The sequence below is a fragment of the Pseudophryne corroboree genome, chromosome 2 (genome assembly GCF_028390025.1).
Source record: "Pseudophryne corroboree isolate aPseCor3 chromosome 2, aPseCor3.hap2, whole genome shotgun sequence".
Classification (NCBI taxonomy): Eukaryota; Metazoa; Chordata; class Amphibia; order Anura; family Myobatrachidae; genus Pseudophryne; species Pseudophryne corroboree.
This window is the reverse complement of record NC_086445.1, coordinates 47,995,821-48,014,218: the sequence shown is the minus strand read 5'-3', so window position 1 is coordinate 48,014,218 and position 18,398 is coordinate 47,995,821. Positions and strand designations below refer to the sequence as shown.

Sequence of the window (18,398 nt, the reverse complement as noted above, 5' to 3'; positions counted from 1 at the left end):
TATCACAGGTGCCCTGAGGATTCTACATGGAGAAGAGGACCGAGCCTCGTGTGAACATAGGTAAGTATGTATGTATGGAGGTGTGCATGTATGTAATAAACTTATACTGTCACGGTGTGTGTGTGTGTCCTGTTTTTTGTTGGGTATTTTTTTTAGTAGTAGTACTACAGGTACCAGCGGGCCCGGTTTTCCACCGCATGCTGGTACTTGTGGTTCTCCAAGTACCAGCTTGCAGGGGAGGCTTGCTGGGATTTGTAGTACTGCTACTAAAAACAATATTCTGATTTTTTACACAAGGCTATCAGCCCCCCATCTGCCACCCTTGGATGGGGAGGACAGCCTCAGGCTTCACCCCTGGCCCTTGGGTGGCTGGAGGGGGGACCCCTTGATTTAAGGGGTTCCCACTCCTCCAGGGTACCCCGGCCAGGGGTGACTAGTTGGGTATGTAATGCCAGGGCCGCCGGGACCACAATAAAAGTGTCCCCCGGCTGTGGCATTATGTACCTGGCTAGTGGAGCCCGGTGCTGGTTCAAAAAACACGGGGGACCCCTACGCTTTTTGTCCCCCGTATTTTTTGCACCAGGACCAGGCACAGAGTCCGGTGCTGGTTGATGAAATATGGGGGAACCCCTGTCAATTTTTTCCCCATATTTTGTCAACCAGGACCGGCTCAAAGAGCCCGAGGCTGGTTTTGCTTAGGAGGGGGGACCCCACGCATTTTTTTTCAGATTTTTAACAATTTTTTTATTTTTACGAAAGGTGCACAATGAAGCCCTGCACAGATCTCACAGATCCGGCCGAGATTCATTGTGTTAATGTCGGCAGTGTTTTACTATTCACTCCCGTAAAACACTGCCAAAAAAAACGAATGACATCGACATCGGAAAACACAAAAATGCAGAATACGACAGCATAGTAAATTAGTTGTAATAAAATCAAAAAGTTGCAATTTTACACATTCGATGTCATTCGTGTTTGAACTTTAACCTCATTCTGAAAATTACGATTTTTTGTAAATATACCCCATAGTACCACAAAATCTCTCTATTTAAATAGAACCACATTTATAAAAGATTTCAACTTTGCTTGATTGGTCTTAATGAGCTAATTAACAGGGACACCAGACTCCCTCTACTAGATTTTACAGGCACAGGTAAAAATAAGCTTGGAAAAGAAATTCAGTCCTAAATTATCAGATGCTTGCAACCCCTTAGAGAAAATCAACACAGCTACTTTCAATGAATGGTGCAAAGCAGGAAAAACAGAACAGTCCAGGCAAACTGTTTAACCTCTTTGCTGCCAATGCAAACCTTTGCATCAAAATCAAACACATTCAATTTAAACAAAACATATAATTATTTTTACCCCGTGGGGTTGGTTTTAACCAATACTCACAACACCCTTGGTCTGGTACTGATGCCCACGAGTTCAGCTTGGTCTGGAGTTAGCTGCTATGTGTGTCACTACCTTGCGGCTGTTGGGTCCTCTGCCATGTGTGACACGACTAGCAGAAGAGTCCCTGTTCAGGCGCCATTTGTAACAGGAGTCTTGCTAGAATGTGCTTTGCTACAAAAATTCCACCAGCGACCGACTCCAGGCTTGTGCAAAAACAAATACCCTTTATTCAGGTTGCTCAAATACAGAGATACACATAAAACAAAGATCACTGTCTTTAGTATAAACAACCAGGGAGGTTAGGCCCTGCCTCACTCCCTCTTACTAAATAAGGTACCCTTCAGGTCCTGGCATCCTGACACTAGTGCCCCAGTCTTCCGGAACCCACTGTCCCTAGCATGCCTATCACTTTGACACTAACTGCCTTCAGGAGCCCTGACTCATGGGAGAGACTCTGCTTTAAACCCAGCAGCCAGGTGCTGGCTGATGAAGCAGCTTCTTGGGCTAAGAAGCCTATAAGACCTGGTCTGGGCCAAATGGATGGGAACCTGTTCCATCCACATTTCCCATCTACCCCCAGGACCCTGTGTGTAGCTTAAAGGTGGCAAAGTACCTCTACTTATATACTCCGCAATATATATATATATATATATATATATATATATATATATACACACACACACACACACACACACACAGATAAGACTACAGCACTCACCACCCCAGAACCGGGGTACATGACTACACTTATCACTTATAGGGTGGGGTGCATATAGCCCATGACCACATTCTTAAATAAATACAAACAGAAAATTCAGCACTCACCATAGCTAGCTCACTTATCCTCACCACATCAATTAATAAATGATGGGGGTTTAGTTAGTGAATTGGCCAATGCACAGAAGCCTGCAAACTGCTCGCCAAGGTACCCCACCTGTTACGTTCAATGTACTTGGAACTCAAGAGGCTGAGTGGATAAGCCTCAAGCACAGGAACGTGATGCTGTAGTTGGCATGATGTTCAGCAGCATCCCCTATGGAACCCTGACTCCGTTGTCTTACCCACGTGGTCAGTCTACGCCTGCGAGACTATGTTTGCTTGGGCCCATGGCAGCCGCGTTTGAAGGGCGGATTAGGTTTGCCCAACTCTAATGCCCCCCGGTCTTAGTTGGAGATAAGGCGTAAACCGAGACGGGGCGAGAACAAGTGGAACCTCTAACTGAAACAGAAACACAGAGATAGGGGGAACTACTGAACACAACAACAAAGGTATGTGCGGCATGGCCGCCAAGACAAACTGTAACAAAAGCAACACTGTCCAGATGCCAAACACGACACCGTCGTATTTCGGCGAGTACAGCAATGACGGAAACCTCCGCAGAGAAACACAAAAGCCAGAAAGTAAAAACAAATACGGCCACAGCCGTAAGGTGCGGCAGAGCCGCTACTAACAACACTGGTAAAGGTGCACGCTGAAGGAACAGGAACCCCAAGACTGCAGATACAGGACAACAGGACTGGAAGGCAGGATAAGAATTCCAATAAACAGGGCCTGGACACAGATGCAATACTGGACATGAAACAACCAGGAACATACAGGTGTGACAAACCAGGTAAGTATCGGGTTTGGACGGATATGATGATTGGTTGAGTTACCTTTTTATTCCTGCTGCCTGGACCTTTAGCAGTATAGAACTTTGCTGAGAGGTGTGTCGGACAACTCCTAAGAAATAACCGTTGCCTTTAGTTGCTTAGAATTAATTTCAATTTATTGATATAGCAATGGTGCTTAAGAAATTCCTGGTAAGTTAAATAAGTATTAATTCGATAAACCATCACAATACGGTTTAATTGTCAACAGAATAATTAACTTTACAGTTAGTAACCGTGTTTATTACACTACTCCGTGCTGTCAATTCCGCCTGTAAATAAATGGATACCCAACTTTCTCTAATAACATGCCGGTTATAAGTGAATACAAGCATAAAACATTTGGTAAAACTCTAACAGACCAGTATTGCTGGTTAAATGTACGTACTACAACTTTGTAAGATTAGTACATGTATCACGTCCCCGGTACTCCCCAAGTCTGACTTCACAATGCAGTTCAATTGGGTACTACTTTTATCATGTTAATTGAACTTGTCCTTAACGATGGACGAATACAGTTACCACTCTAATATGGGTGACGTCCCTCAGTGGATCTATCACAATTAATTCCCGTCCAAGCTATAGTCTCTCGTTCAGAGTTTACTGTTGAGATCTGTAAAACGCCCTGTTACTCTAAATGACTGTGAGTGCCTTAATGAAGGTATTTATTAGTCACTCCATTACCAAGTCACTGGTATTCCTCTCTCACTGGGTGGACATGCACATCTATGTAACTTGACGGATTCAGTTCATTCTCCTGACTTTAGGACGTATTACACTGACTCCCTCTCTTTGTTGTTAGCATAGTAGGGTAGCAGAGGCTTGATTCCTGACGGAAATGTGATAGCTCTTAACTGCGATACAATCTTCTCTCCTATCGACGCTTACTAGTTGTGTCGATTGCTGCCTCCGGACTACTATATGAACGCGTTGAATCAATGCTGAATTACACTGCAGTGTGTCTTTTACTACTTTTCAGTCTGTTTAATAAGTGCACTTATTGCTATTTGCAGGTAGCTTGACTCTCTGTGTGGTGTGCCTGCGTGGAGTTGTAGGATTAATAAAGTTAAGGTACCTTTCCTATACTCTCAGCTGTGGCTGACTCTTTGTTTCTTTTTATTATAGATGGCTCCGCCTCCCTGGCCGTCACTCACCAACAGGCCGCTCCTCTCCTCTCCCTCCGGATCTCTGCGTCACTGCCAGCCGCCTCAGCTCAGCTCCTCACCACCGCCGCTGGAGGCTTGCGTCCCGGGTCCCGCCGGCGTGGATTTTCCGCTCACTGCTGCCGAGGGAGAGCTCACATTGCTACTGCTGCTGGGTGCCAAACACCGGGTGAGAGTCGCTGATCGCGAAGGGAGACCAAACCCTGTCCTCAAGCTCCGTAGCCTTACAGCACTTCCCCTGCTTCGTTAGCTCAGACCCTCTCTCATCCGTTGCTCAACTGCCTACCGACCAGTCCTCACTCCCCTTCACCTCCTTTCCCCGAGTCCCTGTATCCTTCCGCCGGGACCCAACAGTTTTATTCTCGCGCAGGGCCAGTCTCTCTCCATATCTCCCATGTGCGGGTCCCCCCAGACTATTGTTCATGCAGCACAGATTTTTAGATACAATAAATTCACTGCCCAGTGGGTGACAAAAATACCACTATATTTACTACCGTGGTTCACAATTATCATCTTCACGGCAGTGGGGCACCACATTCAGCCCCACTTAAATGATGCTTGTCCTCATGCATCTTACTTTTCCACCGAACAGTTACAAAATGTCTTACAATTTTCCTAAATTACTGCGTATACTAATGACTTAAATCAGTGTGATACAATATCTCATGCATACTTAGAGTGGACTTACAATTGTCTAAACCGGAGTGGTTTGACTCCCCTAGTGCTTCTAACCGGCCTTTTTGAGCTTATTTCCATATTGATCTCATCCTCATTTTCCTGAACCGGTTTGGGTTCCATGACGTTCTCATTCACTGGGGTGCTTGCAGGCGGTAGGGCATCTACAACTCCTCTACTGGATGGAAAGGGCCCACCCATAAATAGTAATAATTCAACTGGATCTCGTAAAGGATAACGGTTTGCATCTTTCCAACTTTTTATTGCGGGTATGGTTTCTCTTTGTACACCCTCTGACATTGCTTTGGATACGCATAGCTTAAGCTGATTTCGATGTACCATTATCGTTCTACCTTCAATTCCTTCTTCCTTCTTTATCTCATAGACAACGGTGTCCGGAGTGGGAAGATTAATTACTATATATGGTATGAGTTCCCATTTATTATCCAATTTGTTCTTACGCTGACTGTTCTTTTTCCAGACCCTATCTCCGACTTGTAATGGTTCAGCCAGCGCATCTCTGTTGTAATAATCCTCCTGTCTTCGATGTACTTCTTCCATCTTCCTTTCTACCACTTCCTTAGCTTCCTCAATGCGACGTTTATGCTCCGTCACCCATTCGGTTTGTGGGACGAGGGCATCTTCCGGGATCGTATTTAACTCAAGATCTGCGGGTAGTTTTCCCAGCCTTCCGAACAAAAGGTAGTATGGTGTATACCCAGTAGATGCCTGTTCCATATTATTATAAAGATAGGTCAATTCTGGCAACAACGCAGGCCAGGTTAGTCTTTGGGGCAACGGAATCGACCAGATCATTTCCAATAGGGTCTGGTTTGCTCGCTCGCATAACCCATTACTTTGTGGGTGGTATGGGGTGGTCCGAAGTTTCCTACACCCATAGATTTTGCACAATTCTGTAAACAGCAACGATTCGAACGCGGGGCCTTGATCCGTTAAAACGCGTTCCGGATACCCATATGGTCGGACAAAACTCTTCAAGAAGATTTCTGCTGTGGTTTTGGCGGTGATATCCCGGACCGGAACTGTTACAATAAATTTGGAGTAATGATCGATAATCATGAGGGCATATTGATATCCGGCATTACTAGGCCCTAACTTGACATGATCCAAGGCTACGAGGTCCAAGGGGCGTTGACTAGAAATGGGATGTAACGGTGCTTTCTGCCCCGGCTGAACGTCTCTTCTCACCACACAGGCAGAACACCTTTCTATCCATTTCTCTATGTCCAACCGTAAGCCGACCCAAAAGAATTTCTTTCTTATGACTGTCTCGGTCTTCTTGACTCCAAAATGCCCGGAACGGTCGTGATAGGCTTGTAATATCTGATCCTTCTGTTGTTGCGGCACTATAATCTGATTCACAGCCTGGTGGGTTCTTGGGTCTATAGTGCTGCGGACCATAATCCCCTGGGCATAACTAACGCGATCTCTATGCCTTAGTAACTGAAGGAGCTCGGGATCTAATCCTTGTCGTTCGGTCCTGCTTGGAATTTTTCTTGTAGAAATGATTTGTTTGAGTTGTCACAGTACTGGACTTCCATCTTGAATCTTTTTCCAGTCCATATCATGCTGACTTAGAATGTCATCAGTTACTGCAGAGATGAGGATTTCTGTATGGTTAATAACCGCTACCCGTTGTTTACTTGGTCCTGGTCCGAACATAGGGATTTCTACTTCTTCCCATTGATCCTCTACTTCTTCTTCCGGACTTTCGGGCAGTCGAGATAGTGCATCGGCATTAACATTAGACCGTCCACTCCTGAATTTGATTCGATATTGGAAGTTTTCCAGCCGGGCCATCCATCTCTGTTCTAACGCCCCTAACCGCGCTGTCTGGAGGTGTGCTAGGGGGTTATTATCCGTAAAGATAACACATGGTGTTGCAGCCAGGTAATCTTTAAATTTATCTGTTACGGCCCAAATCAGTGCTAATAGTTCTAGTTTGAAGGCACTGTAATTTTCATCATTCCTTTCGGTTTTCCTTAGCCCCCTACTTGCGTAAGCAATTACTCTTTCTTTTCCTTCCTGATCTTGCGCCAAGACCGCGCCCAAACCTTGAGTACTTGCATCGGTATACACTTTAAATGGAAGCTCATAGTTAGGATAAGCTAGGAGTGGGGCTTCTGTAAGTAATGTCTTCAATCTCTCAAATGCTTCATCCTGGCGATTCGTCCACTTGATGATGGTATTCCTCCTTATTTCATTTCCTGAATCGTTTCTCAACAGTTCGTGTAGTGGAGCCGCAATTTTCGCAAAATTGGCTATAAACCTTCTATAATAGCCTACGAATCCCAAGAAGCGTCTTACATCTCGGATCGTTGTAGGGATAGGCCAGTCTCTTACCACTCTTACTTTTTCGGGGTCAGGCTCCACCCCCTTGGTGCTGACAATATGGCCTAAGTATTGTACCATGGACTTGAGTAAATAGCACTTAGATGGCTTCAGTTTAAACCCATAATTGGCGAGTCGACTGAAAACTTCATCCAGATGCTGTAAATGCTCTTGATAATTTTTGGAGAAGACGATAATATCGTCGAGGTAAAGAAGGAGCATGTCGAAGTTACGATACCCCAAACAGTGTTCCATTACTCGCTGGAAGGTGGCGGGAGCGTTACATAATCCAAAGGGCATCCTGTCAAATTCAAATAGTCCCATTGGGGTAGTAAAGGCCGTTTTTTCTCTGTCCTCCGGGGCCACCGATACTTGCCAATACCCACTAGTTAAATCCAGGGTGAAAAAATAAGCAGCCGACCGCAAGGCTGCTAAAGATTCCTCTATTCGTGGTAGGGGATAGGCATCTCGGTGTGTGACTGAATTCAACTTCCTGTAGTCTACGCAAAAACGCAAACTTCCATCCTTTTTCTTGACCAGTACCAGGGGTGCGGCCCAAGGACTGTGACTTTCTCTAATCACTCCAGTCGCTTTCATTTCTTCTATCATACTCTTCACTGGTTGATATAGCGCAGGTGGGATAGGGCGATGGCGTTCCCGGACGGGAGCAGCCTTCCCTGTCGGAATATGATGTCGAATGCCCTCCACGTACCCGAAATCTGATGGATTTTTACTGAAGGTTTTCTCATTCTTCTATACTAGATGTAGGGCTCCCACCTTTTCTTCTTCCGGGGTATTTTGATCACCAATAGTTATTCCTTTCCACCAGGGGCCGTCTTCCTCTTTTTCAGTAGGGCTGCTTGTTGCCAGGCTCTGTTGAGCTACAATGGGCCCCAGGCCATCCACGCCAACTATATCTTGGAACGTAACTTCAAAAATCTGTGCAATAGGTTGATACCGATATAATCTAATTGGGTGATTATGAGGGTTTAAGACTCGTATAGGCACTCGGCCTTGGTTTACCGTTACTACACTTCTAGCCACCGTGAAGTAATCAGTCCAGCCTCTCTGATTCCTTTCGATTATGGCTTCGTAGTTTCTTCCTCTGGGTCCTATTCTGGTCTTACACCACACGATATTTTCCGAGTTTGGTGGTAACAGTATAGTTCGCTTTTCATCTACTCTGACAGTGCTTTTCATCTACTCTGACAGTGCCGATTTCCCCATTCGAAGGATCCTGTTCGTGACGCCACAATGTGACAAACCAGGTAAGTATCGGGTTTGGACGGATATGATGATTGGTTGAGTTACCTTTTTATTCCTGCTGCCTGGACCTTTAGCAGTATAGAACTTTGCTGAGAGGTGTGTCGGACAACTCCTAAGAAATAACCGTTGCCTTTAGTTGCTTAGAATTAATTTCAATTTATTGATATAGCAATGGTGCTTAAGAAATTCCTGGTAAGTTAAATAAGTATTAATTCGATAAACCATCACAATACGGTTTAATTGTCAACAGAATAATTAACTTTACAGTTAGTAACCGTGTTTATTACACGACTCCGTGCTGTCAATTCCGCCTGTAAATAAATGGATACCCAACTTTCTCTAATAACATGCCGGTTATAAGTGAATACAAGCATAAAACATTTGGTAAAACTCTAACAGACCAGTATTGCTGGTTAAATGTACGTACTACAACTTTGTAAGATTAGTACATGTATCACGTCCCCGGTACTCCCCAAGTCTGACTTCACAATGCAGTTCAATTGGGTACTACTTTTATCATGTTAATTGAACTTGTCCTTAACGATGGACGAATACAGTTACCACTCTAATATGGGTGACGTCCCTCAGTGGATCTATCACAATTAATTCCCGTCCAAGCTATAGTCTCTCGTTCAGAGTTTACTGTTGAGATCTGTAAAATGCCCTGTTACTCTAAATGACTGTGAGTGCCTTAATGAAGGTATTTATTAGTCACTCCATTACCAAGTCATTGGTATTCCTCTCTCACTGGGTGGACATGCACATCTATGTAACTTGACGGATTCAGTTCATTCTCCTGACTTTAGGACGTATTACACTGACTCCCTCTCTTTGTTGTTAGCATAGTAGGGTAGCAGAGGCTTGATTCCTGACGGAAATGTGATAGCTCTTAACTGCGATACAATCTTCTCTCCTATCGACGCTTACTAGTTGTGTCGATTGCTGCCTCCGGACTACTATATGAACGCGTTGAATCAATGCTGAATTACACTGCAGTGTGTCTTTTACTACTTTTCAGTCTGTTTAATAAGTGCACTTATTGCTATTTGCAGGTAGCTTGACTCTCTGTGTGGTGTGCCTGCGTGGAGTTGTAGGATTAATAAAGTTAAGGTACCTTTCCTATACTCTCAGCTGTGGCTGACTCTTTGTTTCTTTTTATTATAGATGGCTCCGCCTCCCTGGCCGTCACTCACCAACAGGCCGCTCCTCTCCTCTCCCTCCGGATCTCTGCGTCACTGCCAGCCGCCTCAGCTCAGCTCCTCACCACCGCCGCTGGAGGCTTGCGTCCCGGGTCCCACCGGCGTGGATTTTCCGCTCACTGCTGCCGAGGGAGAGCTCACATTGCTACTGCTGCTGGGTGCCAAACACCGGGTGAGAGTCGCTGATCGCGAAGGGAGACCAAACCCTGTCCTCAAGCTCCGTAGCCTTACAGCACTTCCCCTGCTTCGTTAGCTCAGACCCTCTCTCATCCGTTGCTCAACTGCCAACCGACCAGTCCTCACTCCCCTTCACCTCCTTTCCCCCGAGTCCCCGTATCCTTCCGCCGGGACCCAACAGTTTTATTCTCGTGCAGGGCCAGTCTCTCTCCATATCCCCCATGTGCGGGTCCCCCCAGACTATTGTTCATGCAGCACAGATTTTTAGATACAATAAATTCACTGCCCAGTGGATGACAACAATACCACTATATTTACTACCGTGGTGCACAATTATCATCTTCACGGCAGTGGGGCACCACACAGGTATCTTAACGAAACATCTATCACCAGCACTAGACTGCAGGGCTAGCTGGGAGAAAAGGGAACACACCCCAATCAGGATGACTGGAAGCCAGGTACAAGGTAATGGCAAGAATACAAGCAGGTGAGGTACACAGACAAGAGCCAGACTGCAGTACAGAGACTCACCACATAATGACCAAATATCTGACAGGTGAGGCTTAACACATAGAAACATGCTGCAGTTACACAGACTCACCACCGGCGGCCAACAAGAGTCTTCTAAACCAGTACCATAGAAATCCTGGCATGCAAACAGAACTATAACATGAAATTTATAAACAGAAAGCAAACAGGAATGAACCACTGCTTGTGGTTCATAACACCACCTTTATAAACAGAAAGCAAACAGGAATGAACCACTGCTTGTGGTTCATAACACCACCTTCTTGCAGGTCCTACACTATCACAGAGTCTTAAAACCTGCCAACTGTTTCACACATAATAGAACTGCAAATTTGCCTACTTGGTTTAATGTGTACCTGCCACACACCTTATGGCTTTTAAAGGTACACTAGTCTCCTGACACTGGCTGATAAATTACTAAGGAACAGCTGACACAGGTTTAGGACAATTGAGTCTACATACGTGAGCATCAAAAATCTTGTGGCCACAGTTAATAAGAGTTAACCATAGATTAACCCTGCAATATACAAACAGATATAAAACCACAGCACTCGCCACCCCAGAAACGGGGTACATGACTGCACTTATCACTTGTAGGGTGGGGTGTGTGTAGCCCATGACCACATTACATAAATAAATACAAACAGAAAATTCAGCACTCACTGTGTGTCAGCTGTTCCTTAGTAATTTATCAGCCAGTGTCAGGTGACTAATGTACCTTTACAAGTCATAAGGTATTTGTCAGGTGCACATTAAACCAAGTAGGCATATTTGCAGTTATATTATGTGTGAAACAGTTGCCAGGTTTTAAGATCCTGTGATAGTGTAGGACCTGCAAGAAGGTGGGGTACCTTGGCAATTGGTTTGCAGGCTTCTGTGCATTGGCCAATTTGCTAACTAAACCCCATCATTAATTTATTTATTGATTTGGTGAGGATAAGTGAGCTTGCTATGGTGAGTGCTGAATTTTCTGTTTGTATATATATATATATATATATATATATATACATACATATACACACACACATATATATACATATACACACATACACACACACACACACACACACACACACACACAGAGAAAGAAGTTTTTACACTTGCGCTAAAATCACCAGAAGCAATTTGGAGAGAGCCCCTGTTAGTGGACTCCCAGAAAACAATTTAGACAAACAAAAACCACTTGCACTTAGTAAAGCCTTGTTACATGCTTGAATTCAGTACTTTCTGATTTTCATATGTGTTCAATGAACAATACTCCAAGGTGTGGGTTTTTACATATGATGTCACCTGCAAATATACCCTCACACCAGAGATACACCCCCAAAAAATGGCCAAAGGCCTAATTAGACATGATACCAAAACCTTTTATTAAAAAGTACATAATAAAATTTTCACGTGAACATTATAAAACAATACATCTAGATACAGCCAGGAGATTCTTTGTCAGTTTTAACAGATGGAAGAATCACCCTCACCTTCACAGGTGTGAGCTCAAAGGGTGTGATGACGAACTGAAACCGTAGCTGATTTAAGCCAACGCGTTTTGTCAAAATGACTTCCTCAGGGGTTCATATATGGTATCATTATGAAAGTAAAACGGGTGGTCAGATATATAAATTAAAACTTCTTAGTATGAGGGAGTTTTTCTAACATAGAAGAGGAATACATACCAAGAAAAACATCCTTCCTTAATAAGGACATCAACATTCCATATACATAATTCAGTATTTCTGTTAAAAGTGATCCACCCAAAGTAATTACAGGGCAATGGAACCTATGGATATTATTAATAATTAGGCATGTTCTTAAATGGGAGCTATCAGATACGGTGTCCTTTAAATAGTTTATACATACCAAGCCCAAAAAAGTGTTATGAAAACCTGCTCTACGAATGTTCGACTCTTTATACTAAGCCTGATTGCAATTTGTGTAATCACAGATATTCTCTCTGGATAAAATCCTAAAATATATTTAACAATATTGCCTCTTATTGTGGGTCATTTACCATATATACAATTGGTCTAACAGTGCATTAAATTACAGTGTGAGATACAATATATCTATTTAGACTAACTTTACATATACCATCAATTGTGGCTAATTGTTGTACTGTTATAATATTACAACCAAGTGATTAACAAAGTTTCATAGTATAATGAGCAGAGTGCTATGACTAGCACTACAGTCCACTAAATATATATTATATACTAGTAGACATAGAAAAATAAATATAATTTATACAAAGTGCAATCCATTTCAAGTATATATATGAAGTTTCAAACCATGCATCCAACTTAAAAAAATATACTTACTGCAGCTATCAGAGTAAAGCACACGTAGGAGCACATGCAGAAAACAGGATCAGGATATGTGATTTAGAAACCTGTGCCTGATATTTATTCACCTCAGCACTGACCTCACTTCCTGCAATTAGAGTTCAGATCAGATTGTTTTTAAACCACAGATCGTCTGATGCCCCCTTGACACTTCCCAACCTTTCCCTTTCCCCGAAATATTTCCCCAGCTCACCCCCGCCCCCCCTCCCATATCTGAAATAAGCTGACGGAGACTTGTATACGTTTGCGAATTAAAAAAGGTCACAGTTTATTAAATTTGAGGATAAATTTACTGATTGAAACTATTGGTGGCCTCTATAGCACTGCGGGTCCCCAGCTCTTCTCACAACTTAACCTTAACAAACGTGTAACCGACCCGGGGGCAGGGGGTCCCGTCCTCGCAACTGCAAACTGCAACTGGTAACCGCCCAGGGACCCCCCCTTACTCTGCCCCCTGACGCATAGGCCCGGGAGAACTCACCTCCGCCCCCTCACCGGGCTTTGGCCCAGCCCCCCATCTGGGTGGTACCGGGTGTTTCAGTCTATTTCTCGCCGGGGCAGGGTGTCTCCCCGGATGTGCCAGCGTCCTTACTGGCTGGCCTGGAGCGCTTCCGCCAATGCTACGTTCCCCGCGAACCGTAGCCCGTCACCCCTACTGTGACCCTAACCAACCCCTTATTGCCCCCATCAGCTGTGCGTTAAACAGCTCTAGGCCGCCCTCGGATAGGTGTACTCCGTCTGCTCTATATAACTCTGTCTTGTGAAATTGAATTTGATCATACCTGACTATGCTGCCCCCTTCTGAAATAATGAACTTGCCGACTGCTGCATTGATTTTCCTCCTGGCTTCGTCCAGTGCTGGCCCTCCAAGGGAATCAGACCACCGTCTCCTGGGTACTATGTTAGACCTTATTATTTTGGCCCCTTTGAACCGGCGTAATAGGTATGCCAGGTTCTCTTTAATCCCGTGTATCAGCTCTATAGATTTCCTCTTGCCTATATCATTGCCGCCCAGGTGTATAACGATGAGCCCCGGAGGACCAAAGCTCCTTTCTGCTTGGTGCGCCTTTGCCCGTATGCCATCCCATCTCATACCCCTCTGCCCCAGCCAGCGTATGTTCATTGTTTCAGACCTGGAGCCCCTCTGCTTCCCTGCCTCTGCCCTGGCTGCCTAGTGTATATAAGAGTGACCGAGCATCTAAACTTCTTTTATAACTTCCTCCTTCCTACCTGCAAAGAACATGTGGATGATTAGCACACTCCTTCTGTGTGGCCCAGGTACTCCCAAAATAACATTGCAAGACAAAGGATGCTGTGTTCGGACAAGATTATTGGTGGGTGAGGAAGGTAGGGTATGTTAGTGGACGGTTAAGACATATGCGCAGAGGGTGCCCCGGCGGAAGGTAAAACCCAAAACCTCCCTGGGTCCGTGGCTAGCCCTGGCCCTTTTTCAAGGAGGGGAAAAGGCACATCCCTTCCGTCTTCCAAATTCAACATTGGCGAGAAGAGGAAGACCCTCTGCGCAGGGTAAGGTGTTTCTTTGAATCCTGTATTTTGTTAGACCGAATATACTTTTTGTAGCATGCCGACTGCCATCTGCCTATACTCTTGATCGCTTCCTCTGAGCAACCGGCCTCTGATGCCGTGGTGGCTGCTCCGATTCTAAAGGAGTGCGTGCCATACTCTTCCGTCTGTAAACCACTCATCGTGATGCAACGTTTAAACAAGGTTTTGAACTGGTAAATGGTCAGTGGGGATGCATCAGCATGAGCTAGGAAGGACTTTCCCCCTTCCCTTCTGTGCCGCATGTATTCCGCACTGGACATATGGTCGCGTCCTCTATTTCTTGTAGGTTTACCCACTTCCCTTTACCCTGCTGGTCTGTTTTCGACTTGTGTATTTTGCAGACCACCACTGACCCATTTATAGAGACGTTCTGCGCTAAAATGCCTGATGTGAAGCAATTCTTTGAAGCTGCCACTAACTCGATTACCCTGACCGCGCCATAGAAAGCCATGGCAAACGCGACCCTCAGCAGAGCTACCTCAAAACCATCTTTGCATACTTGCGCCGTCGACTGCAGCAGCTGCTGAAGTATTGGCCCGGTTATGGGCCATCTAGTGTTCGGCTTGGCTGGTCTCTGCCTACCCCAGCCTTTCACAATTCTGCTGACTGTAAAGCACCTTGTGAACTCTTCCTGGCCCGCCACTTTACAGAAGAAGGCGATCACTGATAGCGCTGTTCTGGCCTGCGCCCTGGACTTCCCCTCTTTATACATATCCCACAAAAACAATGTTAGCAGACCTTTGCCCTCTTTCTGCCCTCTCGCCCTGGCCTTCCTGTGCGCATCCCATCTCACCCATGCCGACCTGTAGCTCCTCCGCGTTGCCGGGGCTAAGGAATCCATTACGAGCCTGCTAATGCCGTCTCGACAATATGCCATAATTGAGGTGGACAGGTTAGACCATGTGGCTGCACCTGCGGTGCTTCTTCCCTAAAGGCTCTCCATTTGCCTCGTGACAGGGCATTGGCTACTGTGTTGTCCACTCCTGGCACATGTTTGGCACTAAAGTTAATGTTATGGTGTAGGCACTGGAGCACTAGGTGCCTGATAAGATTGATTGTGGGTGGTGAGGAGGCGCATTGCTTGTTGACTGCCTGAACGACCCCTAGGTTGTCACACCAGAATATAGGGGGTAATTCCAAGTTGATCGCAGCAGGAATTTTGTTAGCAGTTGGGCAAAACCATGTGCACTGCAGGGGAGGCAGATATAACATGTGCAGAGAGAGTTAGATTTGGGTGGGTTATTTTGTTTCTGTGCAGGCTAAATACTGGCTGCATTATTTTTACACTGCAAATTAGATTGCAGATTGAACACACCACACCCAAATCTAACTCTCTGCACATGTTATATCTGCTTCCCCTGCAGTGCACATGGTTTTGCCCAACTGCTAACAAAATTCCTGCTGCGATCAACTTGGAATTACCCCCATAATCTCTCTATCTGCCAGCATGCCTCCCCATAGCTCCACTATGGGAAACAATTCCAACAACAATAGGTTTTTTGACAGCCCGCTGCTGTGCCAATGTTGCGGCGAACACGCTGCACACCATTCGCCTTCCAGGCACGCCCCAAAACCCACGGAGCCTGCCGCGTCCTTGTACAGTTGCAACTTCCTGCTGGACACTGGGTGCGCTGGCCAGATGCGTATACCATTGAAATGATGTAGGAACGACATCCACACCTTTAGCTCTAGCCTTAGCCTTAGCTCCTCTGACAGCCTGATCTTGTGGTGCTACTTCCTGACCCCAGCTGCGGCTCTCTCTAACTTCCATCAGAAAATTCTTCCCATGGGTATCACCCTGCAGGAAAAGTTCATGAGCCCTAGCAGTGACTGTAGCTGCCTCAGTGTTAATTTCTGCGCTAGCGTAAATTCTGCGATCTGGCTCCTTAGCCGCACCACCTTGTCTTCTGGCAGGCGGCATACTCTGCCTGCTGTGTCTATTTCTATACCTAGGTAAGACAGCCTCGTGGTTGGCCCTTCAGTCTTATCCTCTGCTATGGGCACTCCAAATGTATGAAATAGCACTTGCACTGACTTGAGTAGCTGGCTGCATTCTGTGGTATGCGCCCGCCCTTCCAGCAAAAAGTCATCTAAGTAGTGTGCTAGCGTTACCTTGCCTGTACCTGCCTCTATACACCTGTGCAGGAATGTGCTAAATTTCTCGAAAAATGCTCACGAAATGGCGCACCCCATAGGCAAACATCGGTTAATAAAGAAGGCCCTATCGAAGTCAAAAATATTACATACAGAAAACATACAAACTCCACACGGATTAATGGCTGTGCTCACGAATACACGCAGCGCGCACAGCGATATATGGTAGCATACGCACTAACACAGACACGCCACAAAGATATATTCAACACATATTTCATACCACACATAAATTAAACATGTCAAGCACTAGACATTATAATGTTTTAAATGATATAATGGAGTATAATATCATGTATATGTATTAATGGAACGAAACAAGATAAACATGTCATGCCTGGTGTCAAAATAATCAGAGGAATGTGTGGATTAATTTGATACCTGTGGTTAGATTGTAGCACATTGCAATGAGTTGTTATGATTGAATGTATGAATATGAAGCCACAATTTTCTAATGATAACAAAGGAAAGCAGATGGACAGGAAACCAGTGGCTAACCCCTGTAATTACACCATCAAATTGGACGTTGCTTGCATATGAACTGACCAATAACACATCATGAATGAGAAAGTTCCCTCCCCTGGACCAATAACAGAAGACTCAGTCCCGGACATTTACTCCCCCAATATACACAGTGTATAGGTGATTCCAGTCACAAGAAGTTCTGTTTGCTGGTTGCTGTTCGAGATGCTGTTTTTTGTTGTTCTGTGTAGCTGCTGTTGAGGCAGATCCAAAGATGGAGAAAAGTGTGCATTGAGGGAAATGGTAATTGTATGCTGGTTGTAACTGTATGGATTCTTTTGTAACCATCTGCTTCTTGTGTAATTGTAACATTATAACTGAATGATATATACTGTACATGTGATATATTGTATACATATCCTTTTAATATCAAATATATACATCACTGAGCATTGGAACTCATACAATGTGTGCGAGTGCTTGTTTTCTCTTAAGGGATGTAGTGTTTGCGACATACAGCGCACTTTTATCGTATAAGGTAATAAGATGCGCCTTGCGTCCGCTGCATATATTAACGCTGGCATTTTAGATATTTATTAGAAATAATTTGAATTTCTCAGTTGGGGGCAGCGTCCGCGATATCACGTACTTAATGGTGCACTGTACAGACGCCGCTGTGGTCTACCAGCTAACGATGGACGCAACTATATGCTGCTGAACCACATTCCATTTGTTTTTTTGTGTTATCAGTAAGGCACTGATATGAAATTCAAGGAACAATATATATTTCTTTGTTGTGTATGACAAAGAAATGCACTATTTGAAAATGCTACAGCATATTTTTATTGTTGCAAAACAAAGTTCAAATAAGTCACATTGTGTTTGATTCAGATTAGATTGTTTATCTGTTAAGTAAATTTAAAGAGCATTTAAAAGTTGGTGCATAGGTATGATATACTTTTAAACCCAGGCCTAAAGTAACAAACGTCCGGTGCTTGTATAATTTGTGATTTGTTTGTGACAAAAGAGCTAGCCACATGGTCTGTCCTCCATTTTGTTCAAGCACATGGCTTGTGAATAAGGGGGAGGAGCAGTGGCCATTTTAGGAAGGTCACCCTATCCACCTAGCAAACAGCTGACTTTCAGTTTGTTTAAAACAATCAGTTTCCTTTGTCACAAATAAACAATAAATATGTACAAATCCAACACCATTTAAAAGCTACCAATTAATTTAACAAACCCATGCCATAGTTTCAATTGGGCCTAGATGAATACTTGATGTAAGACTTACACACATATATAAAGTTGTTGTTTTTTTCCTCAGGATTTGTTAACTCTCTGGTTGCTACAAGATAGGCATTGAAATGTTAATTAACCTGTTCAACCACTAGTACAAGCATATTATGAACCTCTGTTGATATGCAAATTAGAGACTTTGGAGAAACTACATTCATTCAGTATGTGTTTATGAAT

General features: G+C 44.4%; 2 protein-coding genes across 4 annotated transcripts in view; one reads left to right on the top strand and one right to left on the bottom strand.

Annotated features, from left to right (window-relative positions):
* LOC134997212 (ornithine decarboxylase-like) overlaps positions 1–4,276 on the bottom strand; it is a 222,578-nt gene extending 218,302 nt beyond the window's left edge. For 2 of the 3 annotated variants that reach the window (XM_063951257.1, XM_063951259.1), the window contains exon 1: positions 1,396–1,842. The gene's annotated coding sequence lies outside the window, so the exon portion shown is untranslated. Of the gene's footprint in view, positions 1–1,395; positions 1,843–4,198 lie in introns of those variants that run through there. The other variant, XM_063951258.1, reaches the window with a different exon arrangement.
* The window catches only part of LOC134990033 (proline-, glutamic acid- and leucine-rich protein 1-like), a 161,835-nt gene that overhangs the window by 34,861 nt on the left and 108,576 nt on the right, over positions 1–18,398 (top strand). The window contains exons 2-3 of the mRNA XM_063950644.1: positions 4,170–4,376; positions 9,665–9,871. Coding sequence (XP_063806714.1) covers positions 4,170–4,376; positions 9,665–9,871 — 414 coding nt within the window. The remainder of the gene's footprint in view (positions 1–4,169; positions 4,377–9,664; positions 9,872–18,398) is intronic.